A 16026-nucleotide genomic window follows, 5' to 3' on the forward strand; every position below is an offset into this window, starting at 1 on the left:
GTAGGATTCATCTTAAGTCCTGTGGCGGCATCTTTTACAAATGTTTTACAAATAAGGAATTCCCCACACCTTGCACATATTTTTAAAAATATAGATAGTTTTTTTTTTGGTTGCATATATTGTATATATCGAAAAATTTTGATTTATGCTACAAATGGCTATTGTAAATTTTTTGTGTAGAATATATACTAAATCACAAAATCTTTTTTGAGGAAATTATTGTTTCTCAGTTCCTTCTTCGCAAATAATAATAATATTATTTTATTTAATTTATTAAAATTTAATATTATAATTATTAAATAATAATAATTTAACGGAAAAATAATCACCACAGTTTTTTCACCCTATAATAATTTTTTTATAAATATTTTTATAAATAAACACTAAACATAACCTATATACCAGACTATAATATTTGTTTAAATAAATAGTTTTTTTCATTTTATTTTAAATTTAGAGATAAAATAATAATCTAAAAACAACCTAAAGCTCGACTGCAAAACAAATACGTTATATTTGTTAAAATTATTTTTAATATAAATATAAAAAGACGCGTTTTTTATTCTAGAGATGCATTTTGCATTAAAATTTTTGTTAATCAAAGCTATTTGAAAATATGTGAGGAAGTCTTGCATATAAAACTTTAGAGACTTTTAACTTTTCTTACCCAATTTATAATAATATGTCATTTTATAATATTTAAGTAAAATTTTAAAGTATCTATTTGAAACGTGTTTTTGTATCTATTTTTGTCTAATTTTTTCAAAAAAGGTTTCTTGTCATTTTTAGAACAAATATCGTCGATTTCTCATCTCCTCGACTTTCTTCAAATACTAAAAATAATTTCAAATAAGTTTCATTAAAAAAACAATTATTTATTGAAGTAAAATGTGTTGTCTTTAAATACATTTAGAAAAAAAGCATCATCTTGTATTTTAAGTTTTCTATAAAGTTTAATTATATTTATCTTTCTTTACAAAATGGTAAACTGCTCAAGGTACATTAAATTTCATTTGATTCAATTAAATGTTTTTGTGTGAGTATAGCAAATAAATGCTAAAAATGCTGCTAAATTATTTATTGCATATTTTGAGATACTTTTCTGTGCAAAAGGACAAAATTTACCAAATATTATTGTACAAAATTAATGTTTATTTTTGCTTGAAACTTTTCCATTAAGACTTTTGACTTTATTTTAATTATTTATTTGTGCATTTTTATTTGTTGATTTTTGTGTTGATATATGTTTTTGTTTCTTAATACATTAATTAAGTTTTTTGTTTTAATTTTTTTCTAAAAGAAAATATTATATATATTTTAACTGTATATATGGTATAACCTTTAAATGTCTGCTATAATTAAAAGTAAATATAAAAAGAGCAATTAAATTCACTTTTATAAAGAGATAATAAATAATTTATGTATACTAATTATATTTCTTTTTAATTTTCTATTTTTCGTAAATATTTACATTTGAATTCCTGGCACTTACTAACAACGCAGCATCAACCTCGTAGTTGGATCGAAACAAATTTTCAAAAACGTGAATGCATTAAATTTGTACCTTGTCCCAAGGATGAAACAACGTAAGTAATAAATTTTATATTTAAGAATTTCCAACAGTGTTTACTTAAGAATGCACTCGACAGTATCTTTAAAACTAATCCTTTATAACACACAACTTTTGATTAATAACAAATTTTTGTTGTTCATATAATCTCAAAGACGTCATAACATTTTTTATATAGCATCAAATTTCGTCCTTCGCGCTTTAATGCCACCAAGTAACAATCTTTTTGACACTTGAAATTTGTATGTGTTGACCTCATTCTCATTCTCATTTATTTATTTTTTTTGTATCTTTTAAAAGTGTCTGAACTTAAGCAAGTTATTTAATTACAACTCAAACAAATAAAAAACCGAAAAGAAATAACATTTATAAAAATATTTGAAACTTTTGCCAAAAATTTTGTTTGTTTTAATTTAAATACTTGAGTCTTCTTAGATAAAATCATTTAAGAACTGAACTCAGTCGACTGTAGGAAAATAATTTGTAGCTAAGTTATCATAAAGATAACTTAGCGCGTCTTAAAATAATTTACAAGTTTGCTATTTAAAGCTGTAATCTTATACATAAGATTTGTCTAAATTAAAAGCACTTAAAGTATGCATTACAAATTAAAAATAATTTTTTTCTTATATTAACTTATATTATATATTATTAACTTATATTTACTTAATATTATTATTACGAAATACAATAAATATTTAATAAAATGTGATTTATTTTGTAACTCATACGCTATGTAGTACGACTAGATGTCAATGCTAATTTTGGTCAAAAAAAAATGAAAATTAAATGTGAACTTATTATAGAGTGTGCGTATAATATAATCTGTATAAGTTAAAGAGTTTTGTTTAATGTATTTTATGTTGTAAATATAATCGTTGTAATGTGAATTATTACCAACGCTTGATTAATATTAAAATGAATTCAATAAAGCTGGCGTTAGATAAAATCTGAATATTAATTTATTTTACCATTAGTGATATAAGATATTCTAAAAGTATCTTAAATAAAAAATATACAACAAAATATATAATGAATTTGGAAACCAAGTAAACTTAGGAATACTGTTTTAAGTATTTAATTGTTGGAAAATAAGTTTTATATATATTAAGGATTGAAGAAAATTGTGAGTTGGTGTTCAATAATAAGAGCAATAAAAACACCGCTATACAAAACTCGATTATTATTTAATTATTTATCGATATCCAGCGATAGCGAACGACCACATCAAATCTTGGAACGTACGCAACAATATAATGCAAAAATAAAATAAAAAATTTATAATATTATAAATAATATATCTTATATATAAAATTACATTGTCAAAATGTTAGTTACCGTACTCCTCTGAAACGGCTTTAACGATTTTTACCAAATTTAATATGCGTATTCAGTAGGTCTGAGAATCGGCTACTATCTATTTTTCATACCGCTAAAGTGATTAGGGTGTCCCTATCCAGTAAAAATGTCTTTATTGCTTTAACAAAAATTTTTTTATTTTTTTGACATAAATTTTTTTATATTTTTGAAAAAGAAAACTTGCTATGATATGAAAAATTTTTGTCTATGAAAATACTGAATTCATAAAACTGCCCCCTAATTTCTGCACTATCGTTGATTCCCAAAATGCTCTCATTGACCGCGTATTTCCAGATGTACACATACAATACATAAATCATGGGTGGCTGGCAGAAAGAGCCATTAGCAGCAAAAAAAACGTGGATGTTGATGAATTAAACTTTAAGATAAAACAGACATTGCCAGGCGACTTAATATTATACAAATCGATCGATACAGTTTGTGATACCAACGAAGTTGTAAACTATTCAGCAGAGTTTTTAAACTCACTGGATTTGCCAGGCATGCCACCACACATTTTACGACTGAAAGTTAGATCACCGATTATTTTACTTTGAAATTTGAACCCACCACGGCTATGCAATAGTACGCGATTGGTAATTAAAAAATTGATGAAAAACATTATCGAAGCCACCATTTTGAATGGCAAGTTTCGAAACGAAAAAGTTTTATTGCCACGAATTCCAATGATTCTCACAGACAAGCCAATTTAATTTAATCGCGTTCAATTTCCTATTAGATTGGCATTTGCAAAGACCATCAATAAGTCACAAGGCCAAACGACGTCTGTTTGCGGTCTTATATATATAATTTCCATGTCACAATGTTAGCTACCGTACTCCTCCGAAACGGCTTTACCGATTTTAACCAAATTTTATATGCGTATTCAGTAGGTCTGAGAATCGGCTACTATCTATTTTTCATACCGCTGAACTGATTAGGCAGTCCCTATCCAGCAAAAATATCCTTAATGCTTTAACAAAAAATTTTTTATTTTTTTGACAAATTTTGTTTATATTTTTGAAAAAGAAAAATTTTTTTCTTAATATTTTATGTAACTACGCCAACAAGTACATCGAGCATTTACATCCACTTCGTTTCTTCGTCTTCGCCTTGCATGGCAGATGGAAAATGTACTAAAAATTTTTCTAAAGATTTCACTAATGATACTATAACAAATACCGACGGATATCCAATATATCGTCGAAAAAATCCCGATAATGGGGGACAATGGCGGGTGCTGCCGTATTCGCCTCTGCTAAGCAAGACATACAATGCTCATATAAATGTTGAGTTTTGCAGTTCTGTGAAGAGCATCAAATATATAAATATGTCCATAAAGGCAGTGATATGGCTGTGTTTAGAGTAGAAAATACTAATGTAAATGCTCCTCCAATGAAACAAAAACGGTGAAATTACGCTCTACCAAATTGGTCGGTACATCAGCTCCAATGAAGCTGCTTGGCGTATCTTCGGTTTTCTAATTCATGAACGGGATCCAGCAGCTGTTCAGTTAGCCGTCCATCTTGAAAACGGTCAGCGTGTATTTTTCACGAACGAGACAGTGATTGATCGTGGTACAAATCCACCTAAATCTACACTCACTGCATTTTTTGAATTGTGTAATAGTACGGATGATTTTGGTGCCTTTGCAAGAACATTACTCTATTCACAAGTACCACGCTTACATGGGCTCAAACAAAAAATGGATGCCCCGCAAGCAAGTTTCACCAGTTGATACATGTCTCAATTTATTTAAATCGAACGCTTATTTACAGTTAATCCAAGACACACTGAGTGCTTTTATCTTCGACTGTTGTTGGTTAATGTTACTGGCCCATTACCATTATTATTATTTACAGTCAATCCAAGGCAAATTAAATTTGAAGATACAACAGTTGTTGCCAGGGAACTTGGTATCATACAAATCTATTGATTTTAAATTAATAATTTAATAAATAAACTATAATAACTTAAAAATAATATTGTTTGGCGTTTGTTACTTTTATTTTCGTTTTCGTTCATAGCGCTCCATGCCTATTTCATGCATATACCACATACTTACACACTTATAATAAGTAAGTTACTTTTTGTCTACACTAGAATTTATCTAGAAATTAGAAATATTTTATAAGGCAAAACAACGTTTGTCGGGTTATCTAGTAATATTATAATATATAATATATAATACAATATATGAAATGAATATTAATTTAATTATGTTAATCATAGTTTGAATAACTTTCCTTATGCCCATCCTCCGCCGACTCTAGAATCATATGTAATTTTGCTGAGCCAAGCGTTAAATGTGGTCATTTCAAGCTCACCCTTCCTTCTATTCTTATTAGGTTTATATTATCCTTCACTTTAAAAATATATTCTGCATAAAAACCGTTGTAAATTGTTATTTTAAGCTTCTGTGTACTGTACAGCATTTACACGATTTTGATTGCAATCTGTTAAATTGCACAAATAGTTTTTAAATATTTTAATTTAAACGTTTAAAAAAATATCACTTCATTTAAAAATTAAAATCCAAATATTTGTAAGTAAATAAAAATGATTAAAGTAAATGGAAGTTCATTAAAATTTTGTAACAATGTGTTATTTTTATTCTTTCAGCAACAGTATTAAAGATGATATCCTTTATTTTAGTGTAGTTATTCATATGAGCCACTTACATCTACTACAGACGTTATACTTTAGTTGAATATAATTTTATTCTGTGTCCAGAGCCACTTTGAGAATTAATATAATAATTTAATTAATTGTAGTTGTCGCAGAAATTGCTGTTGACAAATGACAGAATAAGCTTTCTAACAATTTCAGTCATTATCACCAACTTGTCTACTTACGAATTTTTACAATAAGTTTAGTTATTAAATTTAGCAAAATATTTGATTAAATATTTTTTTGAATATCAAATAATGTCACTGTAACACAGCATCAGATTGAGGACAATAAAAGCAGCAATTGTAATTGATTGCACCATTATCAAATTATCAAGTGCAGATAATTTTTCAAAAATATATTCGTAATTCACAGTAATTGATTTCATTTTTTATCTTTTTTAATATATATAAGCTTTTAAAATTTTTTACCTTTTAAAATATAAATTTCCGCTAATGAAAAGTATTTCATCAGTGATTTTCTAAGTTGATTTACTCTTTTGATTCACACAGTATTTATCTATAATAATTTCAATTTGGAAGTGTATGCGTGATGAATACGAGGACATGTGTCAAGTTGAAACTTTTTGGTGTGTCATGGAAATAATTGGTATTCATTATTCAGCAGAGACAAAAATAAATCCAAAATCACTTCAACACACACAATTCTATACACAAATAAATTGTTCTGTGCAGATGTGCATGAAAATTTCATGCTAATGTGAATTATTTTGAATTTGAAACACAGAAACAGAAGCAGAAACAGGTGTAAAAGCACATTCAGACATGTACTGACAAGCCTCCATTCAGCGACGAGGTTAGCTATTTAAGTACTCGAAAAAGAAGCAGTTTAAATAACAAACTTCAACTAAAAATGAATTTTAGAAAATCAATTATTTGGAATTTTAACAAAGGAGTTAAGAATTAAGCTGGTCAACTTTGTTATTGAGTCATCTTTAAGTCCTTTTTTAAGATCCACGTACATAAAATTACTTAAGAGCAAACCAATTAGGTATACGACCTCCCATTTATGTCAGTTCGCAGATCACATCTCTGATCAAGGCACTTATTTATTAAGAATGGTAACGAGTTTACACAACGCCATTAACTAAATATTTATGGGTTCAACGATTTATTCGTTACGTACAGCAGACTTTTCACAAGATCATGAATGTACATATATTGAATTTGCTGACAAGACAGCAGTCTTATCAAATGATATTAATTCAAGTAAATCATCAGCAAAACTACTTGTCTGCTTCGACAATATCACCTTGGGATTGAAAGTCTGAGGAATCAAAGCATATAAAACCAAGTTCATCCAGTTAATATTTACTACTCTAGAATTGCAAACTACAGTTATGAGTGAGTGCTGCAAGTAAATAGCTGGCATTAAATCAAAACATCATACTGTATTACAAATGATATAACTTCGGATAACAAATTGAAGTCGTGGAAGACCCCAAACAATGTAAAGGAATATAGTCCATATTGACAGATTTGGAACTTGTTTAATTGACTGCTGCTAATAATACGGAAATTATTTTACATGAAATCTTTTGTAGAATCTTCAAGCTCCTACAAAGTAATATAAAATGCAAGATGTCGTGAAAGACCTCAGAGAATGTAAAAGAGAATACTCCTTACTGAAACTGGAAAATTGCTAATGAATCGTGGATAATAACACCGAAATGATCGAACTGAGACTCTTTAGAATCTAGAGAATTAAAGTTTCAAGAAAGGAAATAGAAGTAATAATAATATCGGCTCCAGATATAGTTGTTTTATATATTCGGGATTGTTGGAGATGTTAAATAATTGTTTGAAAATAATTATTTTATTCCACATATTCAAGTGATTTACTCTGCGAGAGCTTAAATGTGATTCATTGAAATTCATCCGAAGCTTAATTTGCAACAAATCCTACGATTTTTATCTATTGAATTTTTTAGTATTATTAAAACAAGTGGCGTGAATTCGCCCAACAGCCGGTACGGCGGTAAAAAGAGTCCTATTGCACCAAATTCACTTTTAATTACACAAAGCTTTCTAAAACTTTGTGGACAAAGTCCAGAACTAAATCTAGAAATGAGCTCTTAATCTATACTGCTGATAGACAAGTACTGCCTACATATAACAAGTTCCTTCTGTGCAGTGTTAAAGATCGACAATTACAAAGAATATGAAAAGTTGTCTTTTCATCCTCGAGAGGATAAGAATGCATTCCAGATTTTGTATATCTATTGCATATATCTGGTTGATAAAAAATAAGGAGGTTAATCTATTTTTGAACCAGAAAATCAGAGAGACATAATATATTATCAACAAACAACTAAATGACCTGTTCTCAGTCCTCAGAACGGATGATTTATTGATACTTTTTCTTCATCAAAGAAGAAGTATTCAAAATTGTAAAGAAATATACCAAAAAAATTTATAATCAAAAATCCCGGCTATAAAATTTATGTCACTTTTAAATTTTTTTACAAGACAAACAGGGACGTTATTGAAAGAAATACTAATTTAACACTATGATAGGTATATATATATTAAATTAATATATATGATCTTGTTAGGATCTCATTATTGAATAAGAGACTTCGAACCTATTCGAATAGGATTAGTTGAAAATAATATCATGTAGTTCAAAAAATTAATTAATTAATACAATCAATGCAAAGATATAATTAGTTATCAAAGATTGATTTTAATCATTTAAAACTTAATAAAAATTAGTTGGTTTTGTTGGCCTTTGACACTTTAAAAGATTTCGAGTACCTCTTCTATGTGTATGGTTTCATTAACATATAATCGATATTTAACAGGTGTACAAAGGTGGGTTCTTAGAAAAAAACTATATTTCTTCTTTAGTTGAAACAAAACGAAACAGATCTGTTGTTTGGACAGATTGAACATTTTCCAACAAATAAAGTTTTCAATCCAAATGTTTGTACTCGAGCACACTCAACCTATTCGAGCATTGCAACGCTCTAGTACTTAGAAGTACTGAATGTACTAAAAATTTCTAACACCTTTGTACCGATAATATTTTTAAATTCAAGTCGTTAATATATTTAATGGTTCCCTCGTAAAACTCGAGCATATTCACATACGAAATGTGTTCCTTGTGAGAAAATGACTTGTTGGATTGCACCCATGTTTGTAATAAACAAAGTTCACACGTGCTGTTACATCCTTTCCATATTTAAATGTAATCATTTCAAAATATAATTATGTATATACTTGTACATATTTATATATATCTGTTGACATATATGAAAACATATGTAGAAACGTACGAAAACAGTAATCGAAGTTGTTCCAAATTATATGTCTTTTCGAAAGTCATGCATTCATGTGTGCCCAGGTCTTCTATTCCGAATAAGTAAAATAATTTTTGATTGTCAAGTATTCGGAAAATAATGACAAATATTAAAATTTAATTTATATTAGAAATATTATAAATTGCATACATTATTTAAAACTAAAAATTAGAAATGTTTAAGTCTTAGAAGTTTTCCCATATAAAAATTAAACAAATTATTTCATTAAAGTGGTAGAGTATTATAAAGGCATTCCTCCCAAAAAATTTTTAGGAACAAAACATTAATACACTTTAAAAGAAAAGTCTCACAGACATTTATTATTTAAAAAGTTTTGTTTAAATTTAAAATAAATTTTGATGTTAAAAGTACTGCATATTCTCAAAACTTATGATCTGCTCTTTCTACAGAATATATTTCTATTAACTCTTTCTTTCCAATGCACCAAATCTGAAGAATATATGAATATTTTAAAGTGGATCTAATATTGTATAAATTTATTTCATAGTCATATGGAAAACTTTAAACAATTTCTAATTATCTAATAATATAGTTATATAGTCATATAGTTAATAGTCATTGCTTAGCAAAAGAAAATATATACATATATAAAATTATTATTGAAATATATAATATTTTTTAATGCTAAGTATATAGCCAAAATTCAACTACGCTTACAATTATTATTTTATATTATTCAGTTTTAATTCTCATTAGGTTGTGTTTGATATGTCTATTAAATGTCTTGCAATGGCACCAGCAGTTGTGGCATTATTGCCAGCGATACTAATCGCGTTTTCATTATTGTATAATACAAACAATATTAAATTAATAATTCGTCGCCTAATGTACTATTTTTTTTTCTTTTATCTGTGAATATGTTTCGAACTTATTTTTTTTTTAATCACAGCAAATGGATTTATCTGACACAAAAGGATTTTAATTTTTTTTTATCTGTAATTGGAAAAACCAATTTTACTTGATAAAAGTCACCTTCTTTAACACACTGAGTGATATCTTCAGCATTAGCCAGACTCTCTCCTTCATAAATGCTTCTAGCTGGTTATAACGACAATTCTTGTACGGATTTTGTTTAAATGCGTTTGTATAAATGCACAAATAATTGGTTTATAATTCAGCTTTAATCAATATTGAATGTCTTATTTAATTTTTAACAAATCAGTCGTAACCGATATTACAATTTTTTAGCGAATACATTTCAATCAGTTTTTTAAAAACATACAAACTAGATAATAAAAATTCTATATTTGACAGATCATAGTCGGAGTGTAGTCCAAATGTCATGTGGAATGGTTTTTAATTGGTCTGCATCTTTGAACTCAATGCTGACGTAGTTAAATTTTTTTTTCTCTTAATTCACTATCACGCAAATATCAAAGATAACTACAAAGTATATGAACTACCCAGGTTTCGCATATCAGGACCTCATTTGTAATTTGTAAAAATTTAATACAAGATATGTATTAAATATATAAATTTAATATAAATTTAATACAAGATATGTATTAAATATATAAATTTAATATAAATTTAATACAAGATATTCACCGATCATTATCTGCAGATTATTTTACAAATAATCTAATAAGTTCTTTAGTATGGTTTATAAAGGTATCTGTTTTATACTTTGAGTGATCCTGTTAAGTAGGTAACCATGCAAGAAGATTGATTCTTCTTTCCACTAACTTTTGTAGCTATAGGTGAGCCGTAAAAATTTTCTCTGATTCTTCAAAGCCTTAAACATTTTACGATAGTTCTTTTTACAATAGAGTATTTCATTTAAAAAAAAGGTGTCACATTGTATCTGTGAAAGTATTTTTTTCAGTAGAGATAATTAAGATTAAATATTTCTTACTTTAACAAGCATAACACTTTATTTTATTCCTACATTTATCTGTAAAATTACATTGTCTGCAAAAATAAATAATAGTGTATTCTATCAGCTACTTTATTCATTGAATTCAGTGCAAGCATAAATTTTGATAATACATGAAAATCCTATAAAAATGTTTAACTTTTAGTTGAACCTCAAATATGTGTGGTCATTGAAGATTAAAACTGGGTCAACACTATTCACTATGAAGTAAATGCATTGAGATATGTGCAACTGCAATTGCAAAATACAAAACGCAATGTCACAGATTCAATTTTTGAAATTATGAAAAGCATACATAATACATATTCATGTACCTCAGCTTATCATAACAGCAGGCACATTTATGTACACATTTTGGTATTATTTTAGTAGTCCTTTGCTTTTCTTCAGGTTTACATTTCTGACTATTGCAAATATCAATATTTGTGCAATACTTGTTTTCGTATGTGCGTGCTATACCGACACTTGACATATCCACCTACATCTGCATCCATTTCGTCCCAAGTTGCTCATTCAATCCTTTACATGGAATGATAGTTATTATTTTTTTTTCGGAAATGCAAGTGAGCAATGAACACAAACAGTTATGTCGTATTGATGCAATTATTTTTTGGTTTCATGGTAATTTATTTCGAATTTTTTATGGAATTTTTTTAAAAATAAATATAAAAATAATTCCTTATGTTAATTCCATTACGGTAAAATCTATTATGATGACAAACACCTTCCTTAAGACAAATTTTTCTTATACTCCACAAAGACGCATTGTAGGGTCATAGATGCACCTAGTTTTCACAAGCAATTCACCAACACAACATAGTTCCGCTACTACGAACTTTGCTAATAACACGACAAGCGGACAAGCGAAAAAAATAAAAGAATCATCTATTTTTCTTTATCCAAACACTATAAAATATCTTGACATAACATTAGACAAAAAATTATGTTCAAAGGAACCGAACCGAAATATGTACTGGTTTGTGGGCCGACAATCATCCCTATCGCAATACAACATAATGAACTGTTTATCCATAAACAACTTTTCAAGTCCTAGTCCAAACTATTATATGTAATATAATTTAACAATTTTAAAATAAAGTACCTGGAAATGTGGTTAAAAATCCTTAGTATTGAAGAAGTATTGACTTACTAATATATATGGTATATGTCCAAATGATATATACCACGGTTTACAATCCACGCTAATGGCGTAATTTTAGCATTTATGAAACTAAGAAAGTGGGTTAGAAAATTAAAGAGTACTATAATATATAATTTTTCTATTAGAATTTAGAATTCCTTTGCCATAATATAACATTTATTTCATATTTTAATCATTTATAACCTAAACGCATATATTAATTGCTAGCTATATCGCTTTCAATCTTAAACTTTTTGATTTAATGGAATAAAACGTAACAGAAGCCATTTTGGATGTCCATATAAAATAACTACCAAGACTGATTTAACCTAAAATTTTATTAATTCTTATTGTTCAATTTTACACAAATACACCACTATTTTTTGATGTTATATTCAATCATTATAAGTCCACACACATCTTGATATACTTATGTATTTTCTAAGGAATAAAAATTTCTATTGTATTTCAATTTCTTGTTGTCTTTGACAGATGCTGCTGTGGTCAATCACGACAAACTCACCAAACGATACCTGGCATCGAAAGTGGCTCTCCAGGAGATGCCTGGCTGCCACAGAAACATACACGTGCACAACCCACCGACGCTTATGGTACTATTGAGTTTCAAGGAGGTGCTCATCCTACAAAAGCGCAGGTAAACTTCAACTATATATGCAATTTTTTTTTTATTTCAGGAAAAAATTAAAGAAAAACGACGGGAAACGGAAATGATAATAAAAATTAGATATTTCACTTTTTAAATAGTATTAGTTTATTTGAAACTGAAAATGCTTAAATCAAATCCTTTGTACGAACACAAGGAGGGATACTTATTCGTTATGCTATATTAAAGAAAAGGTGCATATCTACGCTTTTTTATTGTTGTAAAAAAATAAAATAAAATTTTATGCTCAACTGAACTGAACTGACGTGAACAAAAGAAAACTTTTCCAATCAATTTTATTATTAATTTTCAAAAGTTTTATATCTTTTATACATATACATGTATACAGGGTGTTTTCTTACACACAAATGGCTTAATTGCAAGAGATGATTCCTTGTACGGGAAGAGAGATGGTTCGATTTTCAATACAAATTAAGTCATTTATTCTTCAAATCGAAAAAAGTAGGAATTGGCGCGTTTCAGGTCCTGATTAAAAAAAAACGGCTCTTGGTAGACGAAAAACCCTTTTAATATAATATTCGTTGGATAATATTAATATACAAGAAATAATATAAAATAATTTTACAAAAACTTGATACAAAGTAAATTCATTTTCCAACAAATGACGAACTCAAAATTTTCGAACCAATTTTAGTTAAAATTGTTGTATCACAGTAGATTCACATAAAAGGCTTTAGTGAATCTCGTCTTCTTATAAGACAATCTACGACTGGTGTCTACAATCAGAGAATTGAATAGGTATAAAGCTTAATATGACTTCTATAAACTGTTTAAAAGCTAATATGCGTTTTTAACAGAGAGTTAGTTTATACCGGATAGACTGTTTCTTCAAACATCCTTCTATTAGATTTTTTTGTGTTTTTACCCAACGAATTATATGCTGTATTTATGCCATTGAGAAAACACTAGGGTTTTAAGAACGACTGGGTCTACGTCTCAGTGCCACTCGTCAACTACGACGAACAAGTGCCGTTTACCACCCCTAAAGCAGATCCCAACGGGTTACAACAACAACAACATGAAACTCCATGTGTAAAAAACGATAGTAATGTGTGCACTGTCCTCGTATCTTTGTAAAACTTGAATATATCATTATATACTACATTTTGCTTGAAAATATATAAAAAACTATATATAATAAATAAAAGTACTTTTTATATTGATTTTAAATTGATTTTTTTTAAATATTTTAAAATTTTTAGTATGTGCGCTTGTCTTTTGATACCCGTCCAGAACTCTTGGTGCAACTCTTTACAAAAGAATGGAATCTGGAACTGCCTAAATTACTTATAACTGTACAAGGTGGCAAAGCCAATTTTGAACTGCAACCAAAGCTGAAAAAGGTAAGCGTGTTTTAAATAAAAGTTGAAGTTAGAAAGAAATTTGGTATAAAAGAAATTTTTTTAAGGCATATTGACATATTACTGACATATTGATTACACAGTCTGACAATTTTTTTTCGTAGTCCTATTTTAAACACTCTGTCATTTAAGTATAATATGAGTTAACTAAAAAGACTTTAGAATGGTATCTCAAGAAAAAAGTGGAATAAACTGGTGAACTTTTTCGTGTGACAATTTATTTAGATTTTTTACATCAGTGAAGCGTGAAACATGTACTAAGTATAGGTACTACAACACCTGGTACTCCATAAACTTTTCATATTATCAAACACTGCAGTTTAATTGCAGGTGTCTTTCACTTAAAAACTTAGGTTGTAATTGTCATCCGAAATCGGGTAGTGTGCCTTCAAATATTAATAATGAGCAATAGCACGCAACGAAAAGTCATCATATGAGATACTTGAAACGCTTATTTCATGATAAATTAACCATAAAAAGGATTCGTTCTCGTTGGATGCCTCAAAATCTGGCAAAACCTGAAACCAAAATAGAAAGAAGACTGCTCAAGATTTAATGGCACTGCATTGAAACTCTTGTATAATATTGTGACAGGTTAAGAGTTACAAATCTATAAATATCAGCCTTAAACTAGAAAGCTGTTGACATGGAAGCATGAGTGTATCATAATAAACCATCCCCAACAAAAGTTGTTAGCAGTCCAAATATTTCAAAATGAATTGTTTGCTGGGTTTTCGGAAAAAATAGATATGTCTTTTCAGTCATTAGAGCAACGTATAACGTTCATTTTTAAATGATAGATCTTAGTTTTATTTTCCAAATATACTTGTGAGATGAGAAATTCAACCGCTATCACGGCAATATGAGCTTTCATATATTGATTTTTCGAGCATAGTTCGAATTTACTAATAAAGTTTTGATCTGGCACCTAATGAGTTCCTCTTTTTTATGCTCATCAACAATACATTTCATTGCCAATGCTTTTTCCTGGCAAAACTAGTCATTGAATCATTTCAGAGAATGTTTTCGTAGTATCTGGAATTAAATTAAAAAATGTTTTGATAAAAGTTTGTCCGAAAATAAAAAGTTAATTTTTATGAGCAAATCACTGTTTTTTTTATTATTAAGCCCCATTGAAAATAAAAACATTTCCCACTTATGTATGATCTGATATCATTATCGCAAAAATTACAATACTATATCATACTATATACACATCAGAAGAAAATTTTATCACTTATTGCGCACTCATTGTACTTTTGGTAGTGGCCTTTGATCTGTAAGAAGTTCTACTGGGAGAGTTACCATATGAATCTGGCTAAAACACACAATGAATATAATAAATCTGAAGTGAAAATGAGAATTCATACAGTATTCTATTCAGTTGGACTATAGTCAGAGTCTTTAACTACTGCAGCGATTAACTACAGTTTAATTATATGTTGGATATGAGTCAATACTACTCGCTCAAACCATCTTCATTATATCATTTTAACAATACGTTTACAATTGCTTAAAGTATTCGCTGTTATATTCTTGTGTTCGTAACTTTGGAAAAGGTTGCCAACTCAGATTAGCTGATCGGCAACTGACACCACATCATTTACCTATGCTACTGAGGTTAAATAATTAATTGATTAATGTCTAATAAAGCAAAAAATCAACTACCCCAAAACCATAGTAAAAAGTATGTTTCTTATAATAGTCATTTATACATCAATTCATAATCATTAATCAATTTTCTGTAATACCTCTTGTTTTCTACTAATTGCTCTCAAGTATTGTTGTAGTCACTGGCAGTCATGGCAAAGAATTTCTCAATTTTTCCAAAAAATTATTTAAGTCTTTAGCATGTGCTTCTGATTAATTATGCAGTGTTGGAAAGTGTTTAAGTGAAATTGTTTAATGCACTCATACGATTGTCTATTTAAACACTACTTTATGTTCATTGACACTGAATTAATAGTAGTATTCAATTTTTATTAAGTTTCAAATTAAATGATAATTATATTAAATGGAAG

The 16026-nt window shown here is 28.3% G+C and overlaps 1 protein-coding gene across 6 annotated transcripts in view; it reads left to right on the plus strand.

The window, feature by feature from the left end:
• Positions 1 to 16026, plus strand: part of LOC119678566 (transient receptor potential cation channel trpm-like) — a gene marked incomplete at its 3' end in the record, with an annotated part of 96281 nt that overhangs the window by 34587 nt on the left and 45668 nt on the right. For all 6 annotated transcript variants that reach the window (XM_038090463.1, XM_038090465.1, XM_038090467.1 and 3 more), the window contains 3 exon segments: positions 1504 to 1586; positions 12452 to 12614; positions 13847 to 13987. In XM_038090463.1, coding sequence (XP_037946391.1) covers positions 1504 to 1586; positions 12452 to 12614; positions 13847 to 13987 — 387 coding nt within the window.

This window comes from Teleopsis dalmanni, chromosome 2, assembly GCF_002237135.1.
Source record: "Teleopsis dalmanni isolate 2A chromosome 2, ASM223713v2, whole genome shotgun sequence".
Classification (NCBI taxonomy): Eukaryota; Metazoa; Arthropoda; class Insecta; order Diptera; family Diopsidae; genus Teleopsis; species Teleopsis dalmanni.